General features: G+C 36.5%; 1 protein-coding gene across 13 annotated transcripts in view; it reads left to right on the top strand.

The window, feature by feature from the left end:
- Syt7 (Synaptotagmin 7) overlaps positions 1–14,505 on the top strand; it is a 160,999-nt gene that overhangs the window by 121,547 nt on the left and 24,947 nt on the right. For 3 of the 13 annotated variants that reach the window (XM_089079520.1, XM_089079521.1, XM_089079517.1), the window contains exon 2: positions 11,281–11,507. The exons of 8 other annotated variants lie outside the window; for them this stretch is intronic. In XM_089079520.1, the coding sequence (XP_088935646.1) occupies positions 11,443–11,507 (65 nt within the window). In that variant the 5' untranslated portion in view covers positions 11,281–11,442. The remainder of the gene's footprint in view (positions 1–11,280; positions 11,508–14,505) is intronic. 2 more of the 13 variants (XM_089079518.1, XM_089079519.1) reach the window with 2 other exon arrangements.

Below are 14,505 nucleotides of genomic sequence, written 5' to 3'. Positions count from 1 at the left end.
ATCACGCTGTTGATGCTCACACTGGGTTTGAAGTTCTCTTTGATTTTCAATATTTAATAACTCGGTGATCATATCTAATGACAGTTATTAAATAATTAACATTTGCGAAAGAACAAATTAAATTATCTCTCTTTCAACTTCGAGCTATTAAAATACATTTGCAAATATCGTTTATCGGCAATTCTTTTTAAGTAACATCAGATTTGATGAAACGTAATTTTAATATTTTAGTAGATTTTGAAGTAAAATTGATTTGAATTTATGAAAAGCGAATACACATATGGCAAGCGCCATCGTTAGCACACGTTCTCTCGCTGCTCCATTTTTTTAAATCGCACCGCGGTCAATAATGCGACATAATAAATATCGGCTGATTATAAATACTAGTGCGTCCCTTACAGTTCCATCACGCTGAGCCGCCGACCACCAAGGCTAACAAAGTTCTAGTGGGCGTTAATAAGTTGACCAAGTCTAAGCACATCACGCTTAACGGATTAAAGTGACTAAAATTGACAAATCGGTTAATCCAAGTGATACTGATGTATTACGACGTTACATCGTGACATCGTCTTGCTTCCGTCTCGGCGCGTTGACTTCCGGTCGTTTCGATAAATTGTAAAGCAAATATCGAGAGCAAGACACACGAATATCAGGGAAATATGTCATTATGACAAGAAGAATCGGCCGCTTCGACTGTGAATTCTCCACAAAGTTCATCTAGCTGTTCGATCCAGGCGAAGAAGTGATGTTTGTGAAAGCTCGTGAACGCGATGGCCGCCGATAGCCGCGATATGGCTGGAAGTTTCTTTTGTTCTAAAAGTTTCATTCCTCTATATGTGTGTATTCCTATATCAATACGAATACCTCCGCAATACGCTACGATGTTTCACAATACGATAGATATTGTACCGATTGTTCGTTATTGAACATAAAACCTTCGCGCTTTGATAATAATAAAGAATATTTTAAGAATATTGCACCGCGTGTTTTAGCTATAAAAATTTTTTTTAATATTTCTCTCCTGTGTCATCAACAATTTGATGAAAGCATATTATTCTGCGATATCTTTTATTTCAAGCCGTAACGGATATGAGTACGGCTATACAAGAATTGTAAAACTAATGACAATTTAATTTCGATTAAGAAATTAAATTATCGTTAATTTAAAATTTGTCAGTTTTTATTTAGGGGCGCATTTAAACTCGTCAAAAGACTATTATCGTAATTTAATTTGATCACAGCTAAAAACTAATGAAAAAGTTGAAAATTATTTAGACTAGTATTAGTTCCCCCGATGCAATTTCAATTTTATGTTCACTTTGTAACGAACGTAGGTATGGTCTGCTCCATATAAACCAAAAATTCAGAATGATGGTGTGACAGCGAAATTCGATATGTACTCGCGAAAAACCTCGATAGACAGCGGCTTAATTGAAAAATGTATTTTCATTAACGCTCGCGAATATTCATTACTCTCGTCGGCTCCGACGAATTCGGCTCGGTGCAATTTATATGCCGTATATTTTTTTTTGTTTCGAATTTCATCCAAAAGAATGCTACGACCGCGCTTTGTTCCGAAGGAGAAATAGCGGTGGTCTAGCACCCCTCTTTTTTAAATGACTGAGTTATTTCGTGGCGCAGGGGCTATTTGGAAATTAGAAAGCGTAAAAAAACTGCAAGGCAGAATCTCATGGGAAGAAGCGAAATCTCAAAAAAGAAATTTTGCTATTAAAATTCTGGATGTGGAATGAACGAGATTGCACATATAAAATTATCTTTTTTTCATGGTATAGATTATTATACGTTTTAAGGGCAATAATAATTAAAGTAAAACAAAAGTAAATTCATCTTAAATTAAAAATATTTGAAGAATAAACATGGGGGAAAATATGGAGGTACTTTCTCTTCTCTTCTTTCCTATTTCATCTACAACAGAAACAAGTTAGTAATAGGTTTAAAGTACTTTTCGTTTAATACAACTTTTCTATTCACATTTCACTATATGATATACTCTTATTCAGTTCAATTTAATTTCCACGCGGTGCTTAAAAGTCTACATCACATAAATGTATATCGCAACTATTGTATAAAAGATGCGCAAAAAGATAAAAATTTATAGGATGTAAGAAATTCCAGGGAAATCACACCATTTCGTTACATACATACAAAAATTTTCGTTTATCTCATATATACATAAATTACATTGATCCATTTTTAGTGCGAAACTTTTTATCCACTGTATTATCAACTAGTACATTATACTTCAGTACTTTGCTTTGTTTGATGTATATTCCACATTGGCGTTGCGTACGTAAGAAAGTGCGAAGTAGCACAAACGTTCAGCTGTGTAAGAAGCAAAGTCACGTCGCGCGGCTCTGAATTTTATATCGACGTGATCACGATCGAACACAGTTGTATGGAAAACTAGGTTGATGCTTGACAAGTGGGACGCAGCTCTTTAATAAGGATGTCATGCGGGTGGGAGGGGGGGGGAGGGGGGAGAGGAAGAAAAAAAACTTATATTAACTTCCTCGTTGTATGGTTGGCGTCTATTTTCTACCGGTCGCTAGAGAATCGATTATGCATTCAATATCGCTATACGTGTCATATCGCGGCATAATATAAAAACAAATTCGTTCCAAAAGTGCTGTTAAGAGAAAAAGAAATTATTGCAAATTTCCGATATAGATAAAATGTACAGTGTTTAATAGCTTAATAATTTTTAAATATGCGAGCGTGGGCGTATATATAAATTTTTTATATATACGCCCACGCTCGCATATTTAAAAATTATTAAACTATTAAACATTGTGTGTTTTCATGTTGAAAATGAGTGTTTAAACGTATCATCTTCTTTATGACAGTGCTATTAATTATAGATAATTGTGAAATACTTTTTAATTAAATAACGATTTTAGGAACAATAAATTAAACCGTTCTACATTTGATATAATTTCTGACTAAACGTATTTATTTCCTTTTCAGCGCATTTTATAGTAACTTAAATTAAAAAATTATAAAACAACGGAAATTCCGAGAAATATTGATGCAGAAAAAGTAAAATATAATTATTTTTTGTTACTAACGAAAATTTGATGAAAGATTTCGCTTTCCCTCGAAAATAAAATTGCGTATATCTGCAAGTTTTCTGATAAAATTGGATTGATGCTGTCATCACTTTAGCTTCAAATTTTCACGAGGGAATAGACGGAGGTGGAATAGAAGTGAAATATTTCCTTTGTGTGGAACGTCAGAGGTGTTGTAAACAATACTGGAAAACGACCCTCGTTATTCAGACCGAGTGTAAACTTGAAAATTTTGTTATATGCGATGTATCTTCCCTGGAGATAATAAAAAAGTACAAAAAAGTGTCACAAAAAAAACACAATAAAAGAAGCACCTTTATGAAAGCACTTTTGGTTCTTAAATGAGGGTAACGTGTGTGTATAAAAAATCCTAAAGATTTTTTTTATAAAAGGCCAACCCTCCCCAATTTTGAGACGATCTTTTTTTAACAAACTTAAATCAAGTCGAAAAGTAATAATGATTTATTATTGAAAATTGAATTTTCTGATTAATCAAGATTTAGGAGTAGCAGATAAGCAACAAAATCATGATCCACTTTATATATATAAAAAAAAAAAACCTTGCATTAACAAAATCTTTATATAAGACACGAATGCCGAAATATCCAATGATGAAAATTCAAACACTTGTCAGGAGAGTTTATTTTTCACTAATGAAACATTGTCTTGATATTCGATAGGCAGTATCGCTTTACTAATATTAAGTAGATTTTTTTTTTCTCTAGTGACCCTATACAATATCTAAATATAGCTTGTTCAACGTTTCTGGAACGAACTAGACGATATACTCGAGCCTTCTTCGTAACGTAACGCATACCTCTCGCTCTCCCTCTCTTATTCCCTTGCGCTTATTGATTTTCGAAAGACTCGTTATCCTTCCATCGTAAAGAATCCGCAGATTAACGACAAAAACTGGAGCGGGGCGAGTAATTGAATAGGGGAATCGACGCGGGGACGCTTTACGTGTGTGCACAGGAGAGGGAACCTGTTGCTCGCCTGTCTTCCGACCGCCTGGCACGCAGGGCGAGCAACTTTTTACTATTCTCGTGGTTAGTAAAAGAGAAAGAGAGAGAGAGAGAGAGAGAGAGAGAGAGAGAGAGAGAGAGAGAGAGAGAGAGAGAGAGAGAGAGAGAAAGTAACGCGCTCGTTAAATTTTCGAGGCATCGCGACGCGGTCGTAACGATCGTAACGGCGTCTTAATTGCCGAAGGCGTCCAGGTCCTAAAGGTGTAACAACATTGCGCGCGACATTTTGACAATGACTTTTGGCTTTCCCCTATTATCTTAGATCTCACTCTTCCGTTCTCCGACAGCCCTTGTTTTCTGCTCCCTTTGTCGAAAAGTTTGCGCGAAAGTCTGTGAAAAAAAATGTCCTGTCCCTTGCTATTATCGGCATCGCGTGAGCAAAAGTGAAGCAAATGCTCTTAGGAGAAGATAAAAGCGAAGCCGTTCGCTTTGACGTGAAAGCACGTGAAGCGAAATGGATGTTCTTCATCTCGCATAAGGAATCTCTCGCTTCCGCCACGAAGAGACGTCCGTTTAATATCTCAAAGCGTTCGCCCGTAAATGTGATCGCGAGCATCAATTACGGAAAAATACGAGCGTGAAATTATGATACTTCGTTCATCTCGTTCTCGTGCGTACATCTTCCCGGCATTTTTCCTTAGTCTCTCTCTTATTTGCAATTGATCGAATGCTCTACTTTCGCGTACATATATACGTGAGAGTCGTTCATATCGGCATCAAAGATATTTGTTCCGTTTTGCTCGTCCCTTTGTCCAGCCAGGGAAACTTTCTGGCTTCTGGTATAGAAACCTTCGTCGACGTCGATGAGATTGTCTTAACTTATGGCAGCGTGCTCCAAGTGGTTACACCGTACAAGTTTACGTCGTAATCGATCAGAAGAACGAAAATATTTGTCCTCGAACAAGAGCGGGGGAGTGATATCGCGTTTGCTCTTCGTAAAAACAAAGGAACGTCAGGCTGTGTTAGCAACGATATGCTGTGGAAGACTTGTTGCGGGGGATTTTTGAAGAGATGCGATTTCCTCCCTTCCGAGAAATATTGCACGCGGAAGCTTGTGCGAGTGGAAAAATTTCGAATCTTTCCGGTCTGATCGATAGCAAACCAAGCGTGCAGTATCTGTTGGATTCTCTCACCCCCGCGTATGCAAATGTTTACTACGGCGTGTCCTGAATTGTTGTTACGGGTTCCCAAGAGAAAGAGAGACAGAGAGAGAGAGAGGGGGGGGGGAGGGGAGGGAGGGTGTGAAGAGGATCGATCGGTATCGGACGGCGACTATAATACGGTCGGCGGCTTATCAATAATCGTTCTCGCGGCGCGAACCGCACCGATCGATGGACTTTTGAAGGGATTATCTTTGCGATATATTTCCCGGACTAGTGCGCTTAAATCGCGCAGTTATGACCGCCAGTTCACGTCAAAACTGTCAAGCCACATCAAGCCGCAGCTGTAAAGCTGCGCGCGCGTCGTCACCGGTGCGGAACCGCGACCGCGGCACCATGATCCGGCTTTGCCCGCGCAAATCACTTGCGGAGGAACAAATGGCACAAAGGCGGTCCCGCGCGCCAGTCTAGAGATCCAGTAAGCAGACCCGATAAAGCGAAGCCGAGTACGAGCCGAGTACGAGTACGTACACAAACATGCACGCGCGCACTCGCGAATATACGGCGGAATTACGGCCAGCCGCCTGTCGGCACTCCCACCTGTCGGCTACGTACACCCCCAGCGGGGAGGGGGGGGGAGGGGCACGTGAGGAATTGTACCTCGATAATCGGGTAACGCGAGCTCGTCGCCGTCGCGTTTATGGTCTCTGTCTGTTCGTCGAATCATTCGCGTCCCGTCGCGGTCCCAACCGCGGGAAATGTGATTTTTCTCCGCGTCTACCTAGCGTAGAGAAACTAGCCGATTGGCTTCGAGAGTTCTACGTACGTAGAACGGTTCTCCGGCACCAGACCCGGATGACGGGCTCTCCCTCGTAGTGGTGGTGGCTAGGATCGATCCAACCTATCTTCCAACCAGCCACCATCCCTCGCTCCGTCACCCACCTCGCGTCTCTCTCTCTCTCTCTCTCTCTCTCTCTCTCTCTCGTGCTCTTTCTCTCCGCTGCCCAGACCCGATGTGAACAGCCCGAACGTGTAGCACGTACCATCTTGGGTTTGGTTGCTCGTTTGCCCAGCTCCTAGATTCCGCACATTTTTTTTTTTTTTTTTTTTTTTTTTTTTCGATCGATAGCATCTCGCGGTATGAACTCCCAAACTCGCAAATTACGCGTAAAGCACTCTAATTGGGTGCGAATACGTGTTTTCGATATTTATACGGACAACGCGTCATGTATATACGTACATGAAAAGGCCGGAATACATTCAGCCCCGGAGTATGAATAAATCGATTGTATTGTGTGTTGCGACGTGTTAAACGCTTTGAAGCTTTAAACCTTACATGAAGATACGATTTACACCCTTGTTGTGTTGCTTCACTCTATTATTGGCGTTTTATTTTATTTTTATACATGTCACACCGTATAAAAGTGAATTTGTGAATTTAATTTCAACGGATGGATAAATTCCTCCGATAAATTTTTGCATCGCTCTGCTGTCAATCAGTGTCTCGATTTCGGATATACCGAGACTTAAAGCTTTCTTCTTCGAAGAAGCTCTCGGATTTCGGGCGCGCTACGCGGCTTCGCCACTTTTTGTTCGGAACTAATTGCGGCTAGGCGATTAAATCGAAACGCGAAACTTTCGGTTATCTCTAAATTTACTCATTATTCGCTTTGAGAACCGTGGTATGCTACGCTTTCAGGTAGTTCCCGACCGTACAAGGTATTCGATACCGTACGGTACGAACGTGCCAACGATATATTCAGCATGCGGAGAATCGCGTGAATGTATGAGATTCTTGGTTGATTCGCTTTAATACCACTCTGTCTAGACGATAGCTCGCTCGTAATTAAACATATTCGAAACAATCCTTCCGAGAAATGTTATTGTAAGATTACCTTAAAAGGGAGAAGTTGGATACATCGCCTAACTGATTTTATTATTTACTTTAGCGGAACAAAATGTGGTAGTTTCATCAGTATTTCTATCAACTAACTAGTAATGTTAACTTATGTTTTCTAATCTCAAATTATCTCATTTAACTTTGAGGGATTTAACTGGTAACTCGATGAAATTATCCTGATCAACGTTTTCGCAATTCCATTAATAAATTAAGATGAGATACAAGATCATTGCACATCTGAAAGCCATGAGATAACTTCAAGGCTGAATAGTGTCTTATAAACTTTATCTACTTCTATGACTGATTGAATAATTGAATCTGTTCTATAACAAAATTCGATGTTTATAATGTACAAGCTTGAGAGATTCGACATCATAGAAGTAACATAGAACAAATAAGAGTTTTAAATAAAAATCTAAACCTGAAATGTTTACTTCAAAATACGAAAAATTTGTTAAATGCCATTATACACATTCCATTTTTTGCATCTCAGAACTTATATTTAACTAACGATATAAATCTTTTTTTGCATTTTGTGTCGTGTTATGATAATTATATCGTTTGATAATATAACATTTTTTCTCCGAGGAACTATATTAGCATTCTTGTTCCGTCACGGATTCTTAAAATGTTTCTAAGCACGAAAACGGACATTATTCATTTTTAGTATTTGATATCTCGATAAAGAGGTATTTCTGTCTACGACTGCACGATAAAAAGGAATAATTATTTTAACGCCCCCGAGGGAAGCTCGAAGTTCGTGTTCGTTCTGTATAAATAGACATAGAATATTTGCAATTTTACGAACTGCTGCAATCTCAAAAGTACCTACACAATTTGAATACTATTCGTAACACAGAGATACTCGTAGTATTGATATTCGGCTAAATTCCAAAAAAATCTTAATAATAACGTACATCTGTCTGTCGGAGCCTTCATGGACAAATTTGAATTTTATCGACTATTTATATTAAAATCTTAGTTTTGAAATCGCATCGAGCACGAACTCCGTAGAATTCTTAATTTCGAACAGCCGGAAACGATCGGAGGAAGCCGGCTCTGCATAACTTAGAGGAATTTACATTGTATTCGTACATTCCTGGAGGCGAAAGAAGTAAGTTTAATGCGAGAGACAGAGAGAGAGAGAGAGAGAGAGAGAGAGAGAGAGAGAGAGAGCCTTGCGCGATGCCTGAATCCGTAATTTGTCTCTTCAAACTTTCTGCCGATTGCTTATCCCGCGCGTCATATCTCCATCTGCGAAAGAAGCAGTACGGAGAAATGAAATTAGCAGAGAAAATTAATTAAAATATTTAGATTAGCATCGCATGCGCGCCTTGATTTATTTCTCGTATATTTTCGATTTTTATTTGTCTAATCTCTCTTCCATTTCACAGTGGGTTCCACAATGAGAGTGTAAAGTGTAAGATTTAAGTTTTAAGCTTTAAGCCGTAAGAAACTGACCAATCCCAATCCTCAATCATTCTTTTCATATTTTACTGCGATCGATTAATTTCTTATTTCGCTTTAAGGCTCCAAACCTTGAATTCTTATGCTTTAAATTCTCATTGGAGAAAACTGCTTAAAATCGATGAAAAGGCGTTTTTTAGACAAAACGTGTAAACGATTCATTTGATAAATCCTAGCAATTTTTCCGGCGACCACGTCGCCGTTTAATGTCTCAACTTCGTTTCGCAAGAAATGCCTTCTTTCCCGGTCGGTTAAAACTCGCGTAGGCGCAGTTCGCCTCGTGCTTTTCAGCTATTTTTCATTGTTGTGTCCGCACGGTGGACCACAAAAGCTGTAGCTCGCGACGGAAAAAGTTTGCCTTACTTGGTCATTACATCGAGCGAAGAAAGTTGCCGTCTACGTTCGTTAGCGCGCTCGCCGCTGTGTACGCTCCGCTAAATTGCTTGTTGAAACTCATTAAAACAGTTTCACACACACACATGACGCGCGTACATAATCATTAAAAGCGCGGCGTCGTTATTGAATATTGACGCAAACGAGGCGTTGCGCCGGCGAGATACGATATTTCGCTAGTTTAATCACTACATGCGGTAAGATGTGTTTCGCAAATTTGCGTTACATCTTTCCCAGTGTCCTGTGAACGGTTTTTTTTTATCTCTCTGTATCTCAGCAGATATTTTCTTTTAATTAAGTGACACTTTTTAATTACGACTTTTTGATCCAGAAGAAAATAATTGTAACTTTAAATCTTTCGCTTCTTTGAAGTGAAATAATGACAATGTTTAACGGAATAAAAATTTTATTCTTTTTACTTATTCTCTTGGTGTAAAAAGAATGATTTATGCATCTCAGTCTACGAGAAGTATAACACATACACACACACACACACACACACACACACACACACACACACACACCCACACACACACACATGCGCGCGCGCGCGTAAATTCCATCCCCGAAAATTTTTATTTAAGATCTTGGATTGTTTTAGGTTCTCTTCATGTTTTATGCAAAAGTCATCTGAGAGTAAAGATTCGTCTGTATGTGAAAATGTACACGTGAATGTGTTCTTTGTTGCGACCAAATGTTTAAAAATCCATTATCATATTAAAAAAGGCTTCCAGTCACGTGTAGCGCGCGAGTTTCTATGCATATGACGTCGCCAGATGTCGGCGATAAATATGACGTTGCTCTTTTATCGTCACTGTCGTGATGTGCAATATTTTCTGGTTGCAATTGGTGTCACCACATGTTCACCTTACATTCGTAAATCATTTTTATTTCTCGCACGTGTTAACCAATTTGGTCAAAACCTTGCAGCGCGATTGATAAAATTTTAAATTACTCTCGTTTTTTTCTTTTATCTTAAAATATTATCGCGTAATCTCAGCGCAACCAGCATGAAAAGTTTACACCTTAATGACGCTTCTCAATTAAACTTCTCAATTTATGTTATATTGATAACTTATTGATGTTGGGGCTAACCATAAAGTGTAATAATTCACCGTTGGAAAGATAGTCAATTCTCGTTATTCTGTTTGTTTAGTTTAATGAAGGACGCACATACAATGATTTGATGTCATAACTGCAACATTTAATGAAGTAACTCTTTATGGGTCAATAATTAGGAGCGTAACGTTAATGTTATCTGCCATGCAATCGATGAAAATGTATCATGTTTATCGATTCATGCGTTAAACGACCGCGGAACTGATTGTACAGCATGTATTATATGAACTAATTGTACAGTCTCTATTTGATTCTGTCACAGCGTTGTTAACTGTTACAAAATACAGTATAATGTAACAATGCGATACGATACAATGTATTGTAAATTTTATTAATTTTTCATCCGTGAACCACACAATTGTTTGACCATAGATAGATTAAAGTTTAATAGTAGTAGATTAAAGTTTAATAATTAAGCACATCAATATGACATTTTAATCAGTAATTAGTCAGTCGTTCGAACTTTTTCGCTCTAAAAATTTATTGCGGATTATGATTTTTTTCATAAATAAATCGTCTCTGAAAGGTAAATGTCCAACCAAATTTTAGCAATGGGACTGATTATTTTTTTATACATATTTTATACTTGTAAATAAGTGCGCTGTTTGTACACGTGGTTCATATATTTACAATCCAGTAGCATAATTATTAAAATTGACAGTTAAAGAGAGTCATTACTTCTTGCAACTTCTCGATTTTATATATCTTTATGATAAGATATAAAGAGGTAGAATGAAGAAGAATAAAATTTTCTTAAAAGAAAATTAACGGAAGTGCATAAAGTTAATTGAAGAAAATGGCTTTTTTATCTTTGCCGTACAGCCGCCGCTCTCAGATTTAGTTTGGCAAAGATGCTTCATTTAAACTCACTTATAAACTGAAAAAATAACGATATCTTGACATTAAAGGAGCTAGTATTAAATTTTGCGCTAATCGGATTATATATCAAACATGCTTCCTGCGAATTTTGTACAACGAAAATTTTGTAGAGGACACATTTGGCGTATAATCTGCATTCATTCCAGAATTTGACATTCGCTCTCCGATATTCGAGGGATAGATTAAAAATATGTATTTCTATAAAATTTAGAGCCGTAGATACGGTAAATAATAAAGCAATGTCGGTCGATCGCCCATCGTGTTTTATTTTTTTATTTATTTTTTTTTTTTAATTTTGTGATTTCGCATAGACGAACGATAACGAAAATTAATGTCGAGAGCGATGTAAGAATCGCTGGAAATGTGCGTTAAAGTCATCTCGTCAGGTTCGCGGACTGGAATTTCCATGAAAGTATTAGCAATCCATAGCGAGATTAGATTAGCTGATTGAAATTCATTGGAAAGAGAAAATTATGTGGGCCGCAGTGTCAAGATCGTTGGAGATACTCGTTGCCTTCTTCGAATACTACACTACCAGGTAAGATCTCGTCTACATATATGCAGTATTTCCATGACGATGAGCAAGCAGCATTTAGTTATGTGGCTATAAGTGCACATTTAAAGATAGAAACGGCGCAGAGCAGCACGAATTTATACGGTTAGTTACTTACGATAATGACCAAGAACCTTTAAATGGAGGAACTTATAGACGAGCTTTCAATGCGCGTTCGAATTAAAGAATATTAAGAATAATTACAACAATTACGAAATTATGATTTAATTCTTTTTATATCGACTAAAGCACTTTTGCATCAAAGGAAAAACCACTTATTTTTATTTTTTTTTTTCAATACCAATTATATTAAATTTTACGTCCAATTTTTTGTGACATATAATATTCAGAATGAAAAGCAGATTACAGGATGGCTTTTTAAGATCACTGTAGGATTAAAAGTAAAAAGCTTAATTCCAACTCATATAAATGTATTAATTAATGATTGAAATATGGTATAAAATTTTCTTTTCTTTTATTATTACACACTTTTCGGTGTGTGATAATATGACATAATAGTTAGCATGTACTGTATATTTGTTATTTTTTTAAACGCAATACTATATACATATATAGACAGAGTCAGGCAATTTGTCTTTCTTAATGTGGCCTTGCCTCGAACGATTTCTCGGACATAAACACAGCGAAATAGTGTCGCATAGAAAGGATGCATAAAAGCCTTTTCAGCGTCTTTCATGCTTTCCGCATCAATGTGACAGTTTTAGAGTTCTGCGCTTTTATACGCGAAAAAACGCAGCGATAGAGGGCCACAGGAGCGGAGTGTATCAACGTGAGAATGTTCTCCACATCGACGGTCCTCAAGGACGACCCGTCCTTGAGCGCGAACAATTTTGGAATAGCCATCGAGATCTATCTCTTGGTGACCGTCCTCGATTTGAAAATATTCGAGGCGAGCCGAATCGTCCTCGTGACACCCGGAGAAGCATCGCAAAATGGCAAGCCGTCGCTCGCTTTTCCAGTATTTTCAGTGCCTTTTTGCAACGACAGAAGCAATTTCTTCGCTCTTTTGGCAAACGTCGTGACGTTCTCGATCTGATGTAAAACAAGAAAACCAGCGAATCCAAGCCATTTGCATTCTCGTCGTTGACACAATACTTTTTATTTATTGAAACGATCGTGTGACACAGTAACGTCGTATATTTTATGAAAGTGTCGTTTGCAAGAAAAGACTGTTGTAATTTTTAGATAAAATAATACACCTGCGACTTACTTCACAATTCATCTTCATCTTTCATTACATAAAGTATTTTCATAGCTTTGATGGCGTATTTCAGGAAGAACTTTACTTTAAAGAGATACAAGTGGTGTAATTAGAAAAATTTCTTCGACTTTACGCTTTTAATGGTTTTAAACGATGAAATTCAAGTTGTAATTTATAAAATAACCTACATGCATTTATATTTATTTCACGATGATTAAATATAAAATAAAATTTAAAATGTTTCTATTTTATTCTCTAACGTTACAATAGAAGATATTTGGAGAATGTTTCCGAAGTAGGATATTGGTAGCAGTGTTGCATTAATGCGATTGAAATGCTAAAGTAACATTACTGGTACATTCACGATTCGGCAACAGATTGGATACACACGCGCGTGCTAGAATGATAACGCCGTTAAATTAATCACGTATTGTCGTCGAAACACGTTAGGGAATAACGAACAACTGACGCGGCAAATCGGTAACTTGACTTGAAATTACACAAATTACAGCAAATTGAAGGCAGAATGATTATAAATTATACATTATAAATTAATCTTATTTTATTTTAAAATATTTTATACAAAATAGGAAACAAATTACGAAATTTAATTTGCCTTTCTTATCAAATTTAATTATATTCAATTTTAGCAAATTTAATATAGGAAATGTGAATTATAATTAAAAAATATAAAGAAGTTTTTAATATAAAAAAGATATAAAATATAAAATATAAAATAAAACGAGAAGGAAGTAATATTATTGATGATAAAATTATCGATGATTTTGTTTCATTCAATTCCTTTTAATTAAGATGGAGGGATCGAGAATGCCTCGAATATGATCTTAAAATTCTATTTTACGACGTTTTTTTTTATCATTATTAATTTAATATTTCTAACTTAATAAATTTTTTTGCGATTACTTTATTTGACTATAAATAGTTGCTGTAGAACTTAATGTAATGCAAATATATAACGATTTCTGTTTTCGATAATTTTAGCTTAATTAATTTCTGAAATAAATTTCGTCCACGAAACTTTGTGGAGAAATTTTTTAGCAAGAATTTTTATTTTAATTCGCATTTTTTCCTATAGATTACAACAAGATGTTGAAAACCGATCTTGATTGAATTTATTTTTAAAATAAAAACTGTAAAATGGAAAATAAAATTTAATTAGTTAATAAAGTTAAAATTACAATAGCCACACGCAACATGTATCCAATTAATTATAAAACTCACTTTTATACGTTTCACAATGTTTTCACTGCTCGTTCTTTACATGCTAAATCAAGTAGCAAGAGAGCGGCAATGTATGCGCGCCATTTTCGTTCTTATATTGTACTCCATTTGTAACTTTATCGATTAACTTGTAAAGTGGACGTGTGAGTGTACTACACGCAACGTTATTAATCTCTGGGACACCATGTTGGGATACTTAACAAATACCAGCCGCTTTAATTTCGTACTTGAGATCATCGGTGTTCATTATTTTTATCATCTCATATATTTTTTATATTTTACTTATCATTTGGTTTTCTGACGTTACAGAATCGTTGTATTTATGATATATTTCAGAATCTTCTAAAGACGAGATAAATAAAAATATCTCGTGCATGAGAAAAACATCTTTCTGAAAAATCTTCTGAAAAATCGCGATTTAAAAAATAGGTATCTTAAACTTCAAAAAGAATTAGTAGAGAGTGATGAAATGAGTAACGTTGTTAAGAGTTATTATGTTAATAATACTAATTTCTCGCA

Source organism: Pogonomyrmex barbatus, unplaced genomic scaffold, assembly GCF_055798465.1.
Source record: "Pogonomyrmex barbatus isolate J1 unplaced genomic scaffold, ASM5579846v1 scaffold3, whole genome shotgun sequence".
NCBI lineage: Eukaryota > Metazoa > Arthropoda > Insecta > Hymenoptera > Formicidae > Pogonomyrmex > Pogonomyrmex barbatus.
Note: the sequence above shows the minus strand (reverse complement) of the source record. Positions and strands in the feature narration are given on the sequence as shown.